We start from the raw sequence: 23,917 nt of genomic DNA, 5'->3' as shown, positions 1-23,917 counted from the left end.
TCTCCATTCACCCCTATCTTCTGTCTTCTCCCATCCCTAATCAACAGACATTCTCCTCTTCTCCAATGCCCCTTTTACTCCATCCATCCATCTCATCCTTTTCCAAATTCATAATAAAGGCCCAAAATACATCCTTACCTTTTTCTATAGCTTTCTCACATATCTGTCTTACCACAAAGATCTGATCTATGTAACCCTTACCTGTCCTAAACCCACACTGTTCCTCACCAATTATTCCTTCTGTTCCTCCCCTAATCCTCTAAATCAAAACCCTCCCATAAGCCTTCCCAACTACACTGAAACTAATCCCTCTGAAACTCCTACACTCACACATGTCCCCTTTTCCCTTATAAAGTGGAACTATACAGGCACTCCTCCAGTCCTCTGGCACTCTACCATCTCTAAAACAAACCTTAAATAACCTCACCAGCCAGTCCACCATCACTACACCTCCTTTTTTAGACATTCTGCATGACATCCATCCAACCCATGTGCCTTACCTGCTCTCATCATCTTAACAACTGCCTTCACTTCATCTTTCCTTATTTCTCCTTCATTTTCCTCAATCATCACTCACTTTCTTAGTGCTTCCCATTGCAACTCCCTTTCCCTCCCTATCCTCCTTCACATTTAGCAACTCCCTAAATTTCTGCCCATCTTCCTCTTACTGACTTCTCTTCCACTATCATCTCTCTAACTGCACCTTCTACCTTTTCTTCTCTACTTGATTTGCCTCTTTTTCCTCTCTTAATTTCTTTCCAAAACATCTTTTTATTACTTTCAAAATTGTCTGTCATACTCTTACCCCATTTCACATCTGCTCTCCTTTTTGCCTCTTTTATCTTATGCTTTACTTCCCTTTCCTTTCTTTGAACTTCTCATATGATTCTGTCATCCTATTTTGTAAATCTGAATGCTCGCTTTTTTTTCTCTTCTACAACCTTCTTTGCTTCCTCATCCCACCACTCACTACCCTTTCTTCTATTTCCTCCTGTCCTCCTTGTTCCACACACCATCTTTGCACACCTTGTGACCCCCTCCTTGAACAATCCCCATTCTTCCTTCACTCCTAGTTCTACTCTATCCTTCACTCCCTCCCACTCCTCTCTCTGCTTCTTCTTGTATTCCTTCTTTTCTTTCTCATTTAAGCAATTCACTCTAAGCACCTTCCAACCTTCTGAACTTTTCTTCTTTCTCCATCTATCCTCTACTCTCAACTCACCTTCCACCAAAAAATTATCTGACATTCACCCACTCTCTTCCCAAAGAACATGTATAATCCTTAACTTTTCCTACTATTCCCCTGGTTACCACTATAAAGTCCATTAACGCCCTATCTACCACCCTTCCATCCACCACCCTCTCCTATATGTACTTATGATTGACTTTTTTCTAAACACTGTATTTGCTATCAACAGCTCTCTTTCTAGACATATCTCCATCATCAACTCTCCACTACAATTTTTTCCTGAAACTCCACACTTCCCAATCACTGTCTTTTGGTTCATTTCCTACCCTAGCATTAAAGTCTCCCAATACCACTATATTGACATTTCTCCCTAAACCTTCTATGCACTCATTTAAATCTATCCACTAAGCCTCCCTTTCCTCTACACTCTTCTCACTACCAGGCCCATATGCACTTACAAAAACCCACATCTTCCTTCCCAGTTTCACCTTCATCCACATTAACCTTGAAGAAACCTCCTTCCAATCCACCATATGTTTACCTATCTCTTCACTTACTAGTATAGCCACCCCTTCTCTCCCATGTCCTCACTTCACTCCTAAAACCCTCCCAACTACACTCCCAAACTCAAACTTGCCCCTCCCTTTCAACTTCGTTTCACTCAATGCCAATACATACATCTTTCTTCTCACAAACATACTGCCCATCTCCTCCCTTTTACTCTCATCTGTACCACACCCATGCACAATGAGAGATCCAAACCTTAGGATTCTGGTTGGAAAACTCCTCCCAGACCCTCTTATGCTTTTTTTTTCTTTAAGGAATGTCCCCTTTGGGCTACAGGAAAAAGAATTAGTCCTATCCCCATCCCATTTGTGTCACCTTTTATGACTCAAGTAGGAACACTTGATGGCAGTATTCTTTTCCCCTACCACAGGGTTCGGTGAAATAAGAAAACGAATAATCAGAGGAGTGGTACAAGGGCAGTAACAAGAGTGGGGGGACACCATAACGGAGGAACAGTCACAGTATAATAAAGTACCATCATTTCTCTAAGAATAGAGGTTTCCTCTACCAGACAAAATGATGTGTGGCACCGGTCCATAGGGGCACCCCATACTGACCCTAAAGTATCAGCTGCATGCTACTGAGCAGCTTTTAATCATACAATAGCATGCAGACAATACACCAGTCATGGAAAACAACAAACAATAAACATAATATAAATGCAAGCATGACACAAATTCTGGGAAACTACCTTTTTCATTCAAACTTACCTATAGGTTCTTTAGGATGAAACTGCACATCATTTACCGAGCCATTGTGGCCTGGGAGCTTATAAAGGATGTGTCTTGTAGTCGTATCCCAAATGTATACATGGCGGTCAGATGAACCTGCTGTTACTTTTCGACCATCTGGTGACCAGCTACATCTCAGCAAAATCTGCAATAGCACCAATAGCACATGAATCAATCAATTATGACACCATGAGCCATGACAGCATAAGATGTAGTCTATGAGGGAGTGATTGTGCCCGTGGCATTGAATGGAGCAGTGAGTTGGAATTTCAGGATGGCAGAAAGGAAGAGCCTAAACATGTTTAACTCTTAAAAACCAAAAGCACTCTCACACTAAATAGAATGATTAGTTATTAGTCTAAGCTGAATCACTTAAGCGACTACCCAGTTTTATATGATCATTCGAGACATTGTTTAACATATTCTTGGCAAGAGATATTTTTGTACTGAATAAGACAGCATTAGCCCAAAGAAAATTATTGCGTATGGCTGGTGCTACAAGGAAGGATAGAGTGAGAAATGAGTAAGTGAGACAAAGAATAGGAGGAAAGAGCTGTTTAATAGGACAGACTAAAGAGTGCTGAAGTAGTTTGGGCAGAAACTCTAATAACTTCATATAAACAACCCACATGAACTACTCTTAACTGTGTCCACAGCATGGCATTCAACAATCAAGAAAACAGAAATATAACCAACAACACCTTGCCCTTAAGAATAATGAATGGCTACACCAATAGCACAATCTACATTCATGAACCAAAAACATCCCCACAGAGCAACACACAAGAATGATAGGTGCACAGCTCCATGCAAAACCCCTTAAACCCACCCACCCTTCACTTAACACAATACAAGCTCAGCCCCCCGTACACAGAAGAAAACAACCCCAGCCCCCTCCTACTAAAAAATTTGCAACAATATAACCTCAATACCCCACAATACATCTACAAAAAAACTACAAACGCACACAGATCATTAAGCAAGTACCTCTAAACAGAATGCCAAATTCCATACTTCACCAAACTCCCCCAAAAAACAAACAACAGTACCAACACACAAATTGCCTGGCTACAGATACCAACTGCCCAGGATGTAACCACTATACAGAAGACATGGAACACCTACTAATACAATACCCCTCACTCACTCATTTCAACCAGCAACACAAGATCACTCAGAGATTTATAGGCCATTTTACTGAAGGCTGCAAGTCTCCAAGAGAATTAGAGTGACAGATATTGTTGAGTGGGGTGAATTCTATGTGGATCCATGAATGGTGGTTGTTGTATTGGACTAATGTGTACATATGAGATGGATTTTGTGTATTTAGGACATACTGAAGGACCCAGGTTTGCAGAAGAAAAGAGAGGAGACACATTAATGGTCTGTTCCCCTTTACAGGAAAACTTAAGAAAGTTCTAGAATAAAAGAGTGACTAAGCATTGGGCATGTTCTGGACACCTGGTATCAGACAACTGGATCACACCTCCAAGTGGAGGTTGACGATTCTAAGCTAAATTATTTAGGGCATTGGTCAGAATGACAGCTCCTCTTTATGGGTACTGTGCCTTTGGGGGTCAATCCTTTTTCCATCCTCTCCATGTCACCATGTCACCACTTGAGGGTGCAGTTTCTTGAGAGGATGATGAAGAGAAAAGATGGAGAGGAGAAAGACAGAATAGATGGAGAGTATGGAGAGGAGAAAGATGGAATAGATAGAAAGTGAAGAGAAGATGGATCAGAGAGAAAATGTCTAAGATATCGGGGGTAACAATATCAGGGAAATACTCTTTTCTTAATTCATGAGAGAACATTGGAAGTAAACAAATCTGATAAATCATAATATTCTCACTTAAATACTTTAAATGGGATACTTTCCTAGTGAAGTATGTATAGCACCCTCTGCCTAATGGACCATCTTCCAACTTTTTTCAATACCTACTATATTACTTACATTTTCAAAATTGTGTTGATGCCCTTGGAAGATCTTTACACAGCGTTCCTGAGGTGCAAATGGTCGGACATCCCAGATACGAAGTGTATTGTCCATGGCATTGGACAAAACATATGAACCATCTGGAGAGAGACAAAGGCCAGTTGCAGTGTCGTTGTGGCCTCGCATGCGGTACAGCAAACCATTTTTGCGAAGATCCCACACCTAAGGAATCAGGAAGATCATCAGTGAATTATGGAACATATTAAATCAAGGTTTTAAGGATATTTTCAGAAAACAGTTTGTTCATTCTAGACTTTAGCAACATAAAACATTTGCACCAGACAAATTAATTTCATGTACACACAGGGAGGGAGGGATGAATGGAAGTGAAGTATGTGGGGTTGAATGGGTGGGAGTGGATTTATGACTTAGACTTTGGCTACCTCCCTTGTAAGGGGGAAAAATCCCTTGGTATATGTATGTACACACACATGCTATGTGACACAATTATATCTAAACTGGAGCAAAGGTATTAACATATGGAATGGGCTCTGTATGTGGAGTTGTCTACAGAGTTTTTATGCAATCAATACTATGGGGAATTGGTGATACCCTTACATAAGAGTCACATTGGCTTTTAAAAATAGAATTGTCTAATCTCATGGAGGAATGATGGATCACTTTTAATTTCTACCATCCATCCTTTCTGGTGCCCTCTTTCGATCTCTCCATTACCACCCCTTCCTGTTCACTCCATCCCCTTCTGCCTTCCACACTTCTTTTACTAATCTTTCCTCACTCATTCTTTCCATGTGTCCAAGCCATCCTAATACCCTCAGTAATACTAATCACATATTTCTTGCATGTTATTGTTACACAAGGAGTTAGTGGTGGTGAAAGCTAGCAACTGGATTCCCACAAAGGTACATACATATATCACAAGCCTGTTTCCTGCCTTTGACTGGAATTGAGATGTGTTGTTGTTGTTGTTGTCGTTCCCTAGACTGTCTGTCCGAGCAGTCCCGTCTCCCCAAGGAAGGCCACAGCCGAAACTGGGTTTTCCCACAAATCCTTTATAGAGTGTATGTTGTTGATTTCAGGGGCTGATGCAGAGGATAGTGTGTAGATGTTTGTGATATTTTGAGTGGGAGAGGGTGGAGGGGAGTGGAGTGTATTAGGGATAAAATGGGTGGGAGTGGTTCTTCTGCCTTTGTTTTTTGGCTATCTCCCTTATAAGGGGGTAAAAGCCTTTGGTATGTGTATGTATATGTACTTCCTCTAGCCTCTGTCCTTTAAGAATTACCTCCAAATTACTGCCACCCCCCCACCCATTGTACACCTTATCACCTTGCTTTTACCCTCATTTACTTTCAATTTCCTCCTGTCACATACCTTCCCAAACTCTGTCATGACCTGCCTTAGTCCCACCTCTGACCCAGTCACAAGTGCACCATCATCAGCAAAGAACTTCTTCATCTTCCACTTCTCTTCATTCTAATTATCACCAAACCACTGTCTATCACCTCACAATTACCTCCTGTATTGCCCCATCCATGCACATGTTGAACAACCATGATGACAACACATCCCTGGCAGATCCCCACCTTCACTTCAAAGCACTCACTCTCACCATTCCCAACCCTAACACAAGCTCTACTACTCATGTAAAAGCTTTTGACTGCCCTCTTTCCCTCTACCCTATACATCTGCAATACTTCCCAATGTATATATGTAGTTAAGGGCAGTCAAGAGCTTTTATGAGAATAGCAGACCCTGCGTTAGAAATGGAGAGAATGAGTGGTTTGATGTACAGGTGGAACTTTCCCAGGAATGTGTTATCTCGCCATGGCTGTTCAATGTGTGCATGGATGGGGTAATGCAGGAGGTAAATGCAAGAGTAATGGGCATGGGACTGGAGATGGTTAAAGAAAATGAAGAAAGGTGGGAGATGGGCCAGTTGTTGTTGTTGTTGTTGTCGTTCCCTAGACTGTCTGTCCGAGCAGTCCCATCTCCCCAAGGAAGGCCACAGCCGAAACTGGGTTTTCCCACAAATCCTTTATAGAGTGTATGTTGTGTTGTTTGCGTGCATGATTGTGTATAATGCAGTCTTCCATTATGTGTTGTATGGTATGGGGTGAAGTGTTACATCCTGGGCAGCTGTTCACAACACGGTCGTCCAGCCTCTTCTGGTAGCTTAGAAGTGCTGGGTGGTGACCGCATCGCAGTCTGGCCAAGTGGACTCTGTCCTTACGTGGGAGAGAGGATTCAGAAGGGTGGATATCAGGGGGTCTGGCATGCAGCAGTGTGTTGTCTTTCAGTGTGTTAATGGAGCGGTGAGTGATATGATTATGAATATGTTTCCGGAGGCTGGTTTTTGGTGGTTGTGGAGGAAGAGAAGAGAGTATCTGTGTGTAATAAAGGTCTTTGGGTGTAGTTTTAATGTTTCTTGGTGTGTGTGGGTGTTCTGCTATGTAGTGTAGCGGGTGTGATGTGTTTGTGGTGGCTGCAGCAAGTGTTTGTGTGCCTCTCATGTCGAGGTGGTCCTTGACTTTGAGGACTTTTGTTTCATGGTGTAAATGGTCTGTAGGTGATGTATTTGTGCAGCCTGTAATTGTTTTTAGGTTGTTGTTTGCTGATAACACTGTTTGTGGCAGGATCAGAAGGGATTAAGGTAGTTAGTGACAAAGTTTGTGACAGAGTTTGAGGTGTGTGAGAGGAGAAAAGTTGAAAGTAAATGTGGGTAGAAGTAAGGTGATGAAGTACACAAGGGAAGAGGATGACAACAAACTGAAAATGAGTATTAAAGTAGTGAGGCTGGAGAAAGTGGATAGCTTTTGATATTTGGGGTCGAATGTGGCAGGAATGGGTGTTGAGGTGGAGGTAGAATGTAGATTGAGAGAAGAAAGTAAATGCCTTGGGGGATTAAAATGTGTACTGAGAAATAAACACTTGGAGATGGATGCTATGAGGAGATTGTATTTACCTAGTTGTACCTAGTTGTATTATACAGGAAGCGAGCTATGCTTGTATTGACCTGTCTTTGTGTCTTTCAGCATAGTTTGTTCTTAAATTCTTGTATAGTTTTTGCACACAATGTTGCCTCATCTCAATTTGTTCCAGATATCTACCACTCTGTGTGGGAAACTATTCTTTTCAGATATCTTCTACAACTATCCTTTTTGAGTTTCTTTTCATGTCCTCTTGTTTTCCTCTTGTCCCACTTTAATATATCATCTCTACCATGAACTTCCATCACTTTCATAATTCTGTAAATGGTCAGTAGATCTCCTCTTTCTCTTCTTTGTTCCAGGGTTGGTAGTTCCTGTTTGGACAATCTTTGTTCATACGTCAATTTCGAGTGTGTTGGTACCATCTTTGTCATTGCTCTTTGAATTCTTTCTAATTTCTTTATATTTTTTTTAGTACTGGGGAGGAGGAGAACAGGGGTGGTGAGGGAGTTGGGAGATAGGGTGGATGAAAGAGTATTAGGATGGTTTGGACACATGGAAAGAATGAGTGAACAAAGACTAGTAAAAGAGGTATGGAAGGCAGATGTGGAGGGAGTGAACATGAGGGAGCGACCTAGGATGAGATGGATGGATGGGGTGAAAGGGGCTTTGGGGAAGAGGGGAATGTCTGTTGAGGAAGGACAGGAGAGGACAGAAGATAGGGGTGAATAGAGAAGGTTTGTATATGGATGATGTTGTGATGCATGATGTCGAATGCGTGGGGGGATGGGGGGTGAGGTAGTATGTGTGAGCAAAATTTGACGCAGCCCGAAGGGATTTCTCCCCGTCTTCTCCTTTTCTGCATGAGGGAACGGAGGGGGGGGGTGGGGGTGCCAATTTAATGAAGCGGCCTTGTTGTGGATGAGCTGTGTCTTGCGACACTGACTCTGACCCAGGGCAGTGGACAAGATGCAGGGATGACCTGTCATCCAGGAGGTGCCAAGATAAGAGGGAGGGTGGAGGGTGGAGGGGAGTGGTGTGTATTTAGAGATGGAATAGGTGGGAATGGTTTTTATGCCTATTTCTTTTTGGCTACCTCCCTTGTAAGGGGGAAAAAGTCTTGGTATATGTATGTATGTATGTAGTACTGGGTGTCCATAGTGTCACAGCATACTCCAGTGTGACTAATATTTTTTTTACCATTTGTTCATCCAAGTAGTCAAAGGCCACTTCCATTGATCTAGTAAATTGAAGGTTTCTCTATTTTGTTGATATGCTTGTCTTGTCTTTGCTAATAATTACTCCTGGGTCCCTGTCCAAGCTAAAAAAAAATTACTTCCTTTGTGCCAATTTTATACTGCCCTGATATTCTATTTTTACTTTTTCCAAACTCCATTATACTACATTTCTTGATGTTGAAGTTCACTTCCCACTTTTGACTCCATTCCCAGACTTTATCCAGGTCTTTCTCTAGTGATTCACAGTCTTCCTCTGAACTTACTTTCTTTAGTAGTTTTGCATCATCTGCAAATAAGTTCATATAACATTCCACACCTTCATCCATGTCATTTATATATATGGCAAACATTATTGGAACCAATACAGAACCTTGTAGGGCTCCACTTATCATTTCTTCTCAGGTTGAGTTTTTGTCTCCAAGTACCACCTTTATTTTTCTCCCATTCAAGAAATCTTCCATCCATTCCAATAACTTTCCTTGTACAATTTTTCTTAGTAGCTTTTTGTATGGTACTTTATCAAATGCTTTTTGAAGATTCAGGAAAGCACAATCAGCCCATCTGTCCCTTTCTTGCATTATTTCGATTAGCCTTGAGTAAAAGCAAATCAAGTTAATGGCACATGATCTTCCGTGTCTAAATCCAAATTGTTTTGGGTGTGGAGTGTATTCAGGGACGGAATGGGTGGAAATGATTTTATGCCTTCCCCCTTTTTGGCTACCTCCCTTGTAAGGGGGAAAAAGCCTTGGTATATGTATGTATGTATATTATTTGCTTCCAAATGTTTAATCCATCTATTTTTGAGAACTTTTTTACATATTTTTGCTATTGTGCTTGTAAGAGAGACCAGTCTATAGTTGGCTGAATTTTCCTTGTCCCCTCCTTTATATATTGGTACAATATTTGCATTTTTCCAATCTTGTGGTACCTTTCCTTCTTCGAGTGAGTAATCAATTATCTTGTATATATTTTGTCCGTTAGTTCATCTATACATTCTTTTAATATCAAATTTGCAATTCCATCCGGACCGTGTGATCTTCTGACGTCAAGGTCTTTTATTTGGTCCCTTATTTCCTTCTGTGTCACAGTTATTTCTTTCATTGGGGTGATCTTTCTGTCCTTCCTCCCAATTTTGTGTACTTTCAATTGTGAATACAGATTTAAAATATTTGTTCATAATTTCAGCCATTTCTACATCTATATATTCATTATTCCCTTGACGCAGTTTTACTATTTCTTGTTTATCTTTTAGTTTACCATTCACATACCTGTAAAATAGTTTAGGTTGGTCCTTGCATTTTTCTATTATGTCTTTTTCATAGTTTCTCTTTTCTTCCCTGTGTATTTTTACATATTCATTTCTTAGTTTGATATATATTTGCCATATACTCTTTTTTTTTTATCTTTCCCAATCTTTGTCTCTTCTATCTTTAGCTTCACTATATTTGATGGGGTGGTGTGAGAGGGTGGTAGGTCAGGGATTGGAGATGGTGAAAGAAAATGGAGAAAAGTGGGAGATAAGCCAGTTGTTGTTTGCAGATGACACAGTGCTTGTGGCAGGATCAGAGGAGGGATTGAGGAAGTTAGTGACAGAGTTTGGGAAAGTGTGTGAAAGAAGGAAGTTGAAGATAAATGTGGGTAAAAGTAAGGTGATGAGATGTACAAGGTGTGAATGTAGCAGCAGACTGGAAGTGTTAAGGGAGAGAGACTGGAGGAAGTGGATAGTTTTAGATACTTGGGTGCGAACGTGGCAGGAAAGGGAGGTGTGGAGGTGGTGGAATGTAGATTGAGAAAAGTAAATGCCTTGGTGGATTAAAAAGTGTAATGAGAAATAGACATTTGGGAATGAATGCTAAGAGGAGATTATATGAAGGAGTGATTGTGCTGTGTCTGAGAAGTATGACGGGTTACTCGGCTGGATAGAGTGTGAAATGAGGAGGTGAGGAGGAGAACGGAGGTGGAAAGGGAGCTAGGAGATAGGATGGATGAAAGAGTATTGGGATGGTTTGGACACATGGAGAAAATGAGTGAAGAAAGACTAGTAAAAGAGGTGTGGAAGGCAGATGTGGAGGGAGTGAACATGAGGGGGCGACCTAGGATGAGATGGATGGATGGGGTAAAAGGGGCTTTGGGGAAGAGGGGAAGGTCTGTTGAGGAAGGACAGGAGAGGACAGAAGATAGGGGTGAATGGAGAATGGTCGTATATGGAAGAGGCTGTGATCCATGAGGTGGAATGGGTGGGGGGGAGAAGGAGTATGTGTGAGAAAAATTTGACACAGCCTGAAGGGACTTCTCCCCGTCTTCTCCTTTTCTGCATGAGGGGACGGAGAGGGGGGATTGCTGACTTGATGAAACAGCCTTGCTGTGGATGTGCTGTGTCTTGCGACACTGCTTCTGACCCAAGGCAGTGGATAAGATGCAGGGATGACCCATCATCCAGTAGGTGCCAAGGTAAGAGGGAGGGAAAAGGATGGAGGGGAGTGGAGTGTGATAGGGATGGAATGGGTGGGAGTGGTTTTTATTTATTTATTTATTTATTTATTTATTTATCATTATTATTTTTTTTTTTGCTACCGCTCTTGTAAGGGGGAAAAAGCCTTTTGCATATATATATGTATGTATGTACTTTAATTACCATTTCTTTAGCATTTCCTTCCACTTGTTGCTGTACTATTTCTTTAAAAGTTATTTTTCTATTTTCTTGTTCCACTTTCCATTGATTTTTTATTTCTTGGAGATCTGTCTCTTTAATTGTTTCTCCAACTTTCTCATTCACTGCTTGTATTTGTTCTTTCACTTCTTTTTTCAAAGCCTCATTTTTGTTTTTATCTTCATTTTTCATTCTTTCATTTTCACTTCTGACCATGTTTAATTCCTTTTTTAGATCATTAAGCTCCCTGTTAGTCTCGTCATTAGCTCTTTTTAGTTGGTTCACCTCTCTGTACATTGCCCTGTATTCAGCTTTCAGATCCATTAGTTCCTCTATCAAATCAGCAATATCCTGATTTCTTAGGACATTTTTATACCTAGATTCTCTTTCCAATTCTAAACCTCTACTAAATATTTCTCTTTCTTTTACAAACCCTGAAAATGCATTATTAGCCAACCTTTGTGTAGATTTTGGGAGATCAATCATAAAAAATTTCTTAGGCATGACCCCCCAGCAGTGATTCCACTCTATTTACATCCAAACATGAGGCCTACACTAGGCAGTTCCATGTCCATTACCACTTGTCATCCCCATCCATAAAGTTGTCTGTTTCTTAAAACAACTTGAGTTTCAGCGCTCAATACAGGGTTACTAAGTCTATTCTAATTATGTATATATATTGTGTGACTTGTCTGGACAGGTACCACCAAATGTATTTATTGAAAAAAGGTGCTTTCAATACTACACATGGGGGGAACAAAATTAAAGTCTCACCTTGAGATCATTGTCAATGCCACCAGATATGACCTGTTCAGCTGTATCATTGAAGGTTACAGCTGTGACCTGAAAGAGAAAAATTGAATAAGTACCTTAAGAGTATAGAGTATTTATTTTTGATTCCCATGCTACAATTCTTATATATACGAGGTCAGTGTTTGATTGAGAACTTTGAAAAAAATTAAAAGATGTTTTAGAAGGAAGTGAAAGTAGAGAGGTGAACTGGGCAGAAGTTGTAGATGGGCAAATGTTAATGCAGATGAAAACAGTGAGTGGAAGATGGGTAGTGTCAAGTAATTGAAGCTGTTGAGTGTTGAGGAGTGGCTTTCATTGTGAAGGTGGGATATTGTAAAAGAATGATTATGATGGGAGAGGGTGAGTGATAATGCTACATCAAATGAGGAAACACTAAAGAAATCTGGCAGGGCACCAAGTTAGATGGTTGTCATGTGGAATGTCTTACAAAGGGTGGAATGGTTGAAGTAATGGCTAGTGACTGTTCAATTTATGTCCAAAGGAAAGAAGTGTACATACATACATATACCAACGGCTTTTTCCCCATTACAGGGGAGGTAGCCAAAAAACAAATGCATAATATCCACTCCCATCCATTCCATCCCCACATACTCCACTCTCATTCACCCCCTCCCTGCATCTTGGCTCCTCACCCATTACCGTGGGTCAGAAGCAATGTAGCAAGACACAGCACATCCACAGCAAGGCTGCTTCATTTAATCAGTGACACCTCACTCTCTATTGCCTCATGCAGAAAAAGAGAAGATGGGGAGAAATCACTTCAGGCTGCTTCAAATTATCATTCACATTTATTCCCTCACCCTCCATCCTCCACCCACTCCTTTCTATGCATCACAGAATCATCCATATACAACCATTCTCCACTCACCCCTATCTTCTGTCTTCTCCCTTCCTTCCTCAACAAGACATTCCCGTTTCTAAATGCCTCTTTTACCCCATCCATCCATATCATCCTTGGTCACCCCTTCATGTTCACTCCTTCCACACTTACTTTACTAATATTTCTTCATTCACTCTTTCCATGTGACCAAACCATCCCAATTCTCTTTCATCAACTATATCTACCAAGTCCCTTTCCACCCCAGCTCTCTCACCTCGTCATTTCTCACTCTACCCAACCTAGTAACCCCTACCATGCTTCTCAGGCATTTCATCTCGAACACATTCAAACTCTTCCTCTCTTCTACCCCATACAGTGCTGTTGGCACAATCACTCCTTCAATCTACTCTTAGCATCCATTCATAAAAGTCTATTTCTCATAACACACTTGAATCCCACAAGACATTTACTTGCTTCTCTCAATCTACATTCTACCTCCACCTTCACTCCTTCCTTTCCTGACACATTTGCACCCAAGTATCCATTTCCTCCAGTCTCTCTCCCTTAAAACTCAATTCCAATTTGCTGCTACATTCCCCCCTTGTACATCTCATCACCTTACTTTTACCCACATTTATCTTCAGCTTCCTTCTTTCACACATCTTCTCAAACTGTCACTAACTTCCTTAATCCCTCCTCTGATCCTGCCACAAGTGCAGTGTCGTCAGCAAACAACAACTGGCCTATCTCCCATTTTTCTACATTTTCTTTACCCATCTCCAATCCCCAGCCCATTACCTTTGCATTTACCTCTTGCACCACCACATCCCTGTATAAATTGAACAGCCAGGGCAACATAACACATCCCTGACGAAGTCCCACCTTTACTTTGAATCACTCACTCTCCATTTCTAATCCTAACACAAGCTCTAATACTCTCATAAAAACTCTTGACAACTCTTAACAGCTTTCCTCCTATCCCATATATCTCCAATACCAACAGTGCCTTCCTGTCTACCCTGTCATAAACCTTTTCCAGATCCATAAAAGCCCAAAATACATCCTTACCTTTTCATATAGGTTTCTCACATGCATTACCACAAAAATCTGATCTATGCAACTCCTATGCCCCTACCTGCCCTAAACCCACACTGTTCCTCACCAATTATTCCCTGTTCCTCTCCTAATCCTCTCAATCAAGACCCTCCCATAAGCCTTCCCAATTACACTTAACAAGCTAATCCCTCTAAAACTACTACACTCCCACTTGTTGCCTTTTCCCTTGTAAAGTGGAACTATGCAGGCACTCCTCCAGTCCTCTGGCACTCTACCCTCTCTAAAACAAACATTAAATAACCACCACCCAGTCCACCATTACTGTACCTCCTTTCTTCAGACATTCTCCATGACATCCATCCAACCCAGGTGCGTTACCTGCTCTCATCATCTTAACAACTGCCTTCACTTCATCTTTCCTTATTATCAAACAACTTACCTCACAATACATCCACACAAAAACACATTCACATGCAGATCACTAAACAAGCTCTTTCAAGACAGACCATCAAACTCAATACTTCACTAGTAACCCCCAGACATCACTCTAAAAATTATTCCTATCAAAATAAGTAAGAACCACATTAGCATTTTTGCACTTAGGACACCATCCAGCACTAAAACAAAATCAGCACAGAACAGACCTGGCCACAGAATAAAATTGCCTTAGACACAACCACTACATAGAAAACATTTAATACCTCATCCTAAAATATCCCACACAATCTAAAGACAACAACACAGTATTTCTTCTCTGAGTGATGTGTGGGATCTGCCTGGTGGCCATATCTCTTCTTTAGCTAACTTATGGACCCAACCAGAAGCTGTTGCCTGTTTCCTGGAAGCCACGGGACTTCTGCAAGATGGATTGATTGCACTGATCACAAACACCACCAACAGAAATATACATGCACCCAAAAAACTAAACAAGCCCTTCAAGAAAGACCACCAAACTCAATACTCCAACAATAAATCCCTGATATAAGTCCCACTCAGAAAAACAAACAAACAAACAAACAAACAAACAAACAAACACACACACACACACACACACACACACACACACACACACACACACACACACACACACACACACACACACACACACACACACACACACACACACACACACACACACACACACACACACACACACACACACGACAAGAACCACATTAGCAAGGCTGCACTCAGGATCTGGCATTAATACAGTACCAACACAGAATAGGCCTGGCCATGGATTCAAACTGACCCTGATCCATCCACCACACAGAAGACACCTAACACCTCATATTACTATGACCCACACTAAAATAAGAACATAAGAATGAAGGAGACTGCAAGAGACCATGTTCTTATGTTCTTATAACAACACAATATCTCTTCCCTAAGTGATTTATGGTCCCACCCAGAGGCTGTTGCTGGTTTCCTGGGGCAACAGGTCTTCTGCAAGAAACACCAGGGACAACACGTTGATTAATTGATTGATACTAAATCTGTGGCCAAGTCTATACTATGTTGGTACTGTCTTAATGCCAGATGGTGTTCTGAGTGAAGGCATGCCAGTGTGGTTCTTGTCAGATGTGGGAGGATTTTCTCTGTGGGGCTTATGTCTGGGGGTTGGATGTTGGAGTATTAAGTTTAGTGGTCTTTCTTGAAGGGTCTGTTTAGTAGTATGAATGTGTATGTGTTTTTGTGTGGATGTTTTGTGTGGTATAGGTGGTAGGTTGTTATAGATGTTTGAGTAGTATGCTGCTGGTATAGTTACTGTGTTGGTAGTGCTTATGAAATTTAGTCTGAGGGTTGTGTGGTGTTTAGGTTTCTGGCATGAAATTGTGTTCCTGTCATTTTCATATGGTGTTCTATTGGGAAGACTTCAGTTTCTGTATATAAGTGTCCAAGGTGTCCAATTGGGGTGTTTTGGGTGCATCCCATTATTACTCCACTCTGTTGATTTCTGGTGTGAAGCTTCCATTCTGTTATTATGAGCCATTGTTCCAGTTTGTTCAAGTCAACTTGGATGTTTTTGCTTTACTAAAAGGTTGGAGTGAACTTGAGGAGAAGACCAAGAATGAGATGGATGGATAGAGTGAAGGGGGCCTTGGGTAAAAGGGAAATGTCCTCTGAGCAAGGAAAGGAATGGACAGGAGATAGGTACGAGTGGAGAGTGGCTGTGAACTGAGGATAAACTTAAGTGGTCTCAAGGAATTTCTCTTCATTTTCTTTCTTTACTTGTGAGGGGACAAGTAGGGAGAGTTGCCATGTAAATGAAGTAATGGGGGTAAACCAGCTTTGGCTGTAAAGTTCTGCTGTAGAGGTACTACATCTTGCTGCATTGCTCCTGATCTTGGCAATGTGTTGGGGGAAAGGGATATCACTTTATCCACAAGGAGCTAAGAGTCTCCTCAAAAGGAAACAAATAGGTGTTACATGGATGTGGGTTGGGTGAGGGGCGGATGCATACCTTATCTGGCTACCTCCCTTGTGAGATAGAAGAAGCCTTTTGGTATATAGATATATAGAAATAAACAGAAATTATTGTCTACTCAATATGACCAGGCTCACCTGAAAAGTGTGCTGCAGTGTGGTAGCAGGTTTCTTCCTCCTGACATCCCAAATGTGAATAGCACAGTCATCACCACCACTTACAACCAAGGTAGGCCCTCTTCGTGCACTATGCACACTGTTCACAAAACTTGTATGTCCTGAAAACAAGGGAGGAACTTTAATAATGCTGACATTATTTACTTTAGTACAATTGCATAGGGCAATGCCCGCTGGTCAAGCAGGTTAGAGTGTTGCTACTTGTGGTGAGGTTGAGGTGACAGCAGTTTGATCCACCAGCAAGTTGGACCAAGGGCATGGTTCATTAAATTCCACACAACAAAGTCCTCTGTAAGAAGCACCATCCTATCCTCCTGATAAGGGAAGTTTGCAATGTTAAACCAAATCAATCATAATTGGAACCAGGTACAAGATGAAGGAACCTCTAATCACAGTCTACAAACAGTTCTTGAGAATCAACATTCAACTACACCTCCACACCATAGTTCCTAGCAATAAAGAACTAACATGACACCCTACAAAATATATAGAACAAAGCATAGACACCAAAACCACCCCAACAGAACATCTCCGAACACCACATGATAATGGTACACAGTTCTTTGTAAGAGACCTCAATCCTAATCACACATCTCATTACATTTCGCAAATACAACTGCATACAACAAAAATATACATTGGAAGTGTACTACAAAAATATCTACAACAACTTACCACCTGTACCACACAACACATCCATACAAAAACACTTTCATAATCAAATCACAAAACAAGTGCTACAAGACTGTCCACCAAATTTCCTACTCCTTCAAACCCCTCTAAACATAAGCCCCACAGAGAAATCCCTTCCAGAAGAACAAACTTTACTGGCATGCCTTCATTCAGGTCTACATCCAGCACTAATACAAAACCAACAAAGTATAGGCCTGACCACAGAAACAAACTGTCCCTGAAACTCATCATAGACAAGACACCAATCATCTTATCCTGCATTACCCTACTAAAGCCTTAACCACACAATAATGCAATTTTTCTTTTGTGAATGACATATGAATCAATCTCATGGCTTTTGCTGGATACTATGGAAGCTGCGAGTCTCCCACAATCAATTAATGTATCAATCCATCAACCCATGTCTCTCTTGCAGGAGACAGTCTTCTTCCATCCAAAGAAGACAGTCTCCTGTTTGAGACAAGGGGCAGTGGATTGACAAATTGATTACATTTGGACCAACAATGGTTACCAACTTTGGAGTATTTGGAGTATTCCGCAAGATAAATTGCATATAGAATCATTTCACTGATACCCATTTTCAAAATTAATCAATTCCATTCAGTTTCTGGACTGGACCTAAGACCTATCTATCAACTTCAACCGCATTTTTTCCACTTTTCACATGGGTGGCAAACAAACTACAACTACTCCCCTCTTCCTTCTAGTTTCTAGTGACAAATAAACAATATCATATTTATTTATATACCAAGAGTTTTTCACCCTTATAAGGGGGGTAGCCAAGTCAAAGGCACATACCTAGTCCCACCCTTTCCATTCCCATCCACCACCCTTTTCCCCCTCTCCTCTTGTCTCCTCATGGATGATGGGTCATCCCTGTATCCAACCCACTTCCCTGGGTCAGAAGCAATGAATCAAGACACAGTACATCCACAGCAAGGCCACTTCACTTAATCAGTGACCGTCCCTCTCCATCCCCTCCTGCAGAAAAAGAGAAGATGGGAAGAAATCCTTTCGGGATGCGTCAAATTATCATTCACACATAAGTACCCCGTACCTCCCATCCCCTGCACCTCCCTTCCTTGCATAACAGTACCATCACTGTATACAATCTCACACTAATACAACAAAGAAAAAAAAGTCCAAAGTTTCTTCCCAGAGAAACATATGGGAGGGCCCAAAGACCACTGCCAGCCACTCTATGGTTGAGTTGCCAGTCAGTAAAATTTTATGCAACAATTATTATGATCCATTACACAATGTAGCAGACACAATTCAGTTCTAAATATAGCATTCCTGCAAAAAATACAAGTCAATCCATCCATTCCCTTGCCTCTATCTTGCAGGAGACCTGTAGCTCCCCCATACGAACAGCTACTGTTTCATCCCACAGGTCACTAAGTGAAGTGATATTGTGGAATTCTCTGGATTGGTGCAGGTCAGGGTATTGTTACTTGTAGCAAAGGTCATGGAGTTGACAGCTTGAACCCTGCCACCAGCAAAGTTGAACCAATGACATGGTTCATTAAACTCCATGCAATAAAGTCTTCTGTAAGGGGCACATTCCTGGCCTCCTGATATGGAAGAGTTTGTGACATTAAAACTAAATTACATCATGGTGCAGATGCCACAGTCAAGTGTGTAGGTCTTGCATCTTAACAGCTGCTGGTTTGGGTCCCACACCTCTCTCTGATTTTCAGCAGTTGCTGACATCTGCCCAAACATTCTAAAGGACAGTTGGGCTGTAGAATTGGAATCTGGAGTAATTACTGGGTTACTGGAGTCTGCAAACTAAAAATGTTCCAACTATATGGGCCATTGTCCTAGCCTCCAGATTTTTTTTTTTTTTTTTTTTTTTCGAACTAACACTGAATCATCACCATCACGACTGTCTGACTAAATCTACCATATATGCCAGTACAAGTTACCTGGAAAACAGATAATTATTTACTAAGTATTTTAGGCATCAACCCAGCCTCATTAGCCTCATTTTTTTTTTTTTTTTCTTTTTTAATCAGTCAATCAATCTCCTGCCCCTGGTCTCTTTTGTCGAAGACCTGCAGCTTTCAGGTAACTGGCAAAAGCCTTCATGCAAGTCCATAAGTCACTCAGGGAAGATACATTGTGTTGTTGACTAGGAATTGTTGGTGTGAGGTATTGTAGCATGAGGTGTTCTGAGTCCTCTGCACAGTGGTTACATATGCGGCAGTTTGAATCTGTGTTGGTTTAATGTAAAAGTGGGACTTCGTCAGATGTGTTACATCACCTTGACTGTTCAATTTATACATGGATGGGGTGGTGCAAGAGGTAAATGCAAGGGTCAGGGATTGGAGATGGTTAACGAAAATGGAGAAAAGTGGGAGAAAAGCCAGTTGTTATTTGCTGACAACATGTGCTTGTAGCAGGACCTGAGGAGGAATTGAGGAACTTAGTGACAGAGTTTGGGAAGGTGTACAAAAGAAGGAAGTTAAAGATGAATGTGGGTAGAAGTAAGGTGATGAGATGTACAAGGGGAGAAAGTGGCAGCAGACTGGAAGTGAGTATTAAGGGAGAGACTGGAGGAAGTGGATAGTTTTAGATACTTGGGTGTGAATGTGGCAGGAAAGGGAGTGGAGCTGGAGGTAGAATATAGATTGAGAGAAGCAAGTAAATGCCTTGGGGGAATAAAAAGTGTAATGAAGAACAGACATTTGGGTATGGATGCTAAGTGATTGTGCCGACAGCACTGTATGGGGGCAGAAACATGGAACATAAGAGAAGAAGAGAGGAGGAATTTGAATGTGTTTGAGATGAGGTGTCTGAAAAGTATGATAGGGGTTACTAGGCTGGATAGAGTGATAAATGAGGTGAGGAGAAGAACTGGGGTGGAAAGGGAGTTGGGAGATAGGGTGGATGAAAGAGTATTGGAATGGTTTGGACACATGGAAAGAATGAGTGAAAAAAGATAAGTAAAAGAGGTGAGGAAGGCAGAGGTGGAAGGTGTGAACATGAGGGGGTGACCAAAGATGAGATGGATGGGATAAAAGGGGCATTGGGAAAGAGAGGAATGTCTGTTGAGGAAGGACGGGTGAGGACAGAGGATTGGGGTGAATGAAGAATGGTTGTGTATGGATGATGCTGTGATGTATAAGGGGGAATGGGTGGGGGTTGGGGGTGAGGGAGTACAAGTGAAAAATAAATTGACGCAGCCTGAAGGGATTTCTCCCCATCTTCTCCTTTTCTGCATGAGGGAAGAGAGAGGGGAGGGGGTCGCCAATTTCTTGAAGCAGCCTTGATGGGGATGTGCTGCGTCTTGCAACACTGCTGACCCAGGATAGTGGGCAAGATGCTCGGATGACCCATCATCCAGGAGGTGCCAAGATAAGAAGGAGGGAAGGGGGTGTATGGGAGTGGAGTGCATTGGGGAAAGAATGGGTGGGAGTGGTGTTTAAGCTTTTGTTAATTGGCTACCTCTTTTGTATGGGGGAAAGCCTTTGGTATATGTATGTACCATTTCAATGCTGGATAGTATCCTGAATGCAAATGTTTAAGTGTGGTTCTTAGCAAAGGTGGGGCCCTCATGTCACATCTTCACATACATCAGCTGTTCATTTATTTCTTTACGCTCAAAACCCATTCTCAAACATCCTTACTAATGCAACTACAGCTCCTTTTGTTCTCTCACTCTAAGTTTTCCTTTCTCATCCCCTCCACCTCCCACTCAATCTTGCCTTTCACATGCCAGTGGTGGTTATGTAAGATGGATAGCAGAATCATTTTTGCCATCCATTTTTTAAACCAGTCAACCTCCTCATCTTCAATTAGAAGTGCAGCCCCAAGATGCTGACAGTCAATCCTTGTATTGTACACAACCACCCTGTACCCCCCATCCCCTGTACTTCTTTAACCTTTCACATAAGAAGAGGTGACAACCAACAACTGCTCCCCTCCTACTACTACTTGCAACTGGTCATACAGAAACAGTCCTACACTAATTGGTTAACCACTTCTCATTGTCTTGGACATCTACCTCAATGATCTTTTTGGATAGTAAATGTCTGGAGTCTTTGTCCAAAGCCTTGTTTACATTTATAGCAACCTTAACTATTCTTTCTGATGGAGCTATTTTATTGAATCTCCTACACTAATACAACACAGACAACAATCCAAAGTGTCTTCCCAGAAACATCTGTGGAAGGGACTATGGACCATTGTTAGCCACTGTGGACCTGAGTTTCCATTCAGTGAAGCCCTTTATCTACAAAGAGCTCTGATAAAAGGCATACAAATGGGTGATGGATAGTGAGGATGGGTTGCCTTGGTTGGCTACCTCCCTTATAAGGGGGAGGAAGGTTCTTGGTATGTAGATAGATGGATAGAATGTATGTATGTGTGTACAGTCCATGCCCAAAGTGATGGTGTGAGACATGCTGACATCATTTTTTGGCACAAAAAAAGCCATCCTCTAAAAATATGGCACAAATCCACTTATCATATTGGTGTGCAAACAGTGGTCTCAGGAAACTATTCAGCATTCCTTTCAAAGTCAATTTAGTCTCAATTCATTAAAGAATGGTACACACCTGATCCATATGGGCATTTTGACTGAACAAAACTTGTTGTCAATGCACTTATTACATTATGTATTGATCAAACATATGAAAACATTCACATCAATCAAATTTTCATATAAAATAATTCTCCCTTATAAGAGGTGGAGGGAGTGAATTTGTGGGGACAACCAAGGATGAGATGGATGGATGGAGTGAAGGGGGCATTGTACATACATATACCAAAGGCTTTTTCCCCCTACATGGGAGGTAGCCAAAAAGAAAAAAGGCATAGAAACCACTCCCACCCATTCCATTTCCTATATATTCCACTCCCCTCCACCTTCCTCCCTCCCTCTTATCTTGGCACCTCCTGGATGATGGGTCATCCCTGCATCCTGTCCACTGCCCTGGGTCAGAAGCAATCTTGCAAGACACAGCACATCCACAGCAAGGCCGCTTCATAAATTCGGCAACCCCCCCTCTCCGTTGAATTTATGACGGTTTTTTCCCCCTTACACGGGGGGCATTGTAAAAAAAAAAAAAAAAATGTCTGTTGAACAAGGGAGAAGACAGGAGATAGGGATGAGTGAAGAGTGTCTGTGTATAGATGATACTGTTATGCAATGAAGGGAGGGGTAGGGGATGGGAGGGGGGGAGTAAGGGGTTCTTAAGTGTGAATGATATTTTGATGCAGCCTGAAGGGATTTTCCCCCCATCTTCTCTTGCTCTGCATGAGGGGATGGAGAGGGGGTTGTCAATTGAGTGAAGTGTCCTTGTTGTGGATGTGCTGTCTTGCTACATTGCTTCTGACCCAGGGCAGCGGGTGGGATACAGGGATGACCCATCACCCATGAAGAGCTAAGATGAGAGGGAGGAAGGGGCGGTGGAGGGGAGTCGAAGGGGTGGGACTAGGCATGTGCCTTTCACTTGGCTACCTCCCTTATATGGGGGAAAAAGCTCTTGGTATATAATTAGATAAGAGGTGAAATATTGACAGTATACACCTATCTTCTCTTACCAAAGTACACAGTACATACTGTTCCCTGAGGCATGCAGAAAACTTGCATTTTCAAATATGTATCTCATTTACTATATCTTCTACAGTACCAAAATGTGAACACTACTAACCTCTTAACTTCTTTACTCTCTGGCCTGACATTGTATCCCAACACATAACAGTCTTGTCTGCAGAAGTTGAGTAGAGTGTGCACCCATCGGTGGAGAAATGTAAATCTGTGATGGCATTTGTGTGACCCGTCAACACTCCAAAGTTGTCACACTCACCAGAAATATTCCAAAAATCTGAAATTTAAACATTTCTTTAAAGTCTGTACTCTCATTAGTTATTTGAGGTAACTGTTGCCTTAAATTTCACTTACTAGAAAACCACAGCCCCACAGTGACTGACAACAGTAGTTAGGCTCTTCCAAAGACCTCTCTCAAAGATACTTTGAGCTGTTACTTGTGTTGTTTTGTGAAAAGCTGTTTAAATATCACCAGCTGAAAGTACAGTAGTAGGAAGAGGTGAGCAAATACTGGATGTCTCCTCTTCTTATGTGAAAAGGTGAAAGAAATGCAATTAAAATTGGTAGAAAGAGATCTAAGTCCTGATCCTGAGACCAAGTGCCAGCTGCACTTCCTGATGGAGGGGAGATGGTTGATAGATTTTGAAAATGGGAAGTTGAAAGATATTTCTCCTTGTCATTCATCTTGGAGGACTACCACAAGCAGGTACCTATCATAATTCCACTCCCACCCATTTCATCCCTACATACTCCACTCTCATTCACCACCCCTCCCTTCCTCTTATATTGGCACCTCCTGGATGATGGGTCATCCCTGCATCTTACCCACTGCCCTGGGTCAGAAGCAATGTAGCAAGAGTCAGCACAATCCATAGCAAGGCTGCTTCATATAATCAGTGACACCCCCTCTTTGTCTTTCTAGACACATCACCATCAACTCTCCACTACGAATTTTTCCTGGAACTCCATACTTCCCAACCACTCTATTGGTTCATTTCCTACCCTAGCATTAAAGTCTCCCAATACCACTACATTGACATTTCTCCCTAATCCCTCTATGCACTCATTTAAATCCATCCAAAAGCCTCCCTTTCCTCTACACTCTTCTCACTACC

The 23,917-nt window shown here is 41.7% G+C and overlaps 1 protein-coding gene across 1 annotated transcript in view; it reads right to left on the bottom strand.

Annotated features, from left to right (window-relative positions):
* Window positions 1-23,917, bottom strand: part of LOC143026465 (U5 small nuclear ribonucleoprotein 40 kDa protein) — a 33,224-nt gene that overhangs the window by 1,300 nt on the left and 8,007 nt on the right. Inside the window, exons 3-7 of the mRNA XM_076186905.1 lie at window positions 22,906-23,079; window positions 16,514-16,653; window positions 12,034-12,102; window positions 4,442-4,645; window positions 2,467-2,632 (exon numbers count right to left, since the gene is read on the bottom strand). Coding sequence (XP_076043020.1) covers window positions 2,467-2,632; window positions 4,442-4,645; window positions 12,034-12,102; window positions 16,514-16,653; window positions 22,906-23,079 — 753 coding nt within the window. The remainder of the gene's footprint in view (window positions 1-2,466; window positions 2,633-4,441; window positions 4,646-12,033; window positions 12,103-16,513; window positions 16,654-22,905; window positions 23,080-23,917) is intronic.

Source organism: Oratosquilla oratoria, chromosome 6 (genome assembly GCF_046742065.1).
Source record: "Oratosquilla oratoria isolate Oo_2021 chromosome 6, ASM4674206v1, whole genome shotgun sequence".
NCBI classification, from domain to species: Eukaryota; Metazoa; Arthropoda; class Malacostraca; order Stomatopoda; family Squillidae; genus Oratosquilla; species Oratosquilla oratoria.
This window is presented reverse-complemented; position numbering and strand designations above follow the sequence as displayed.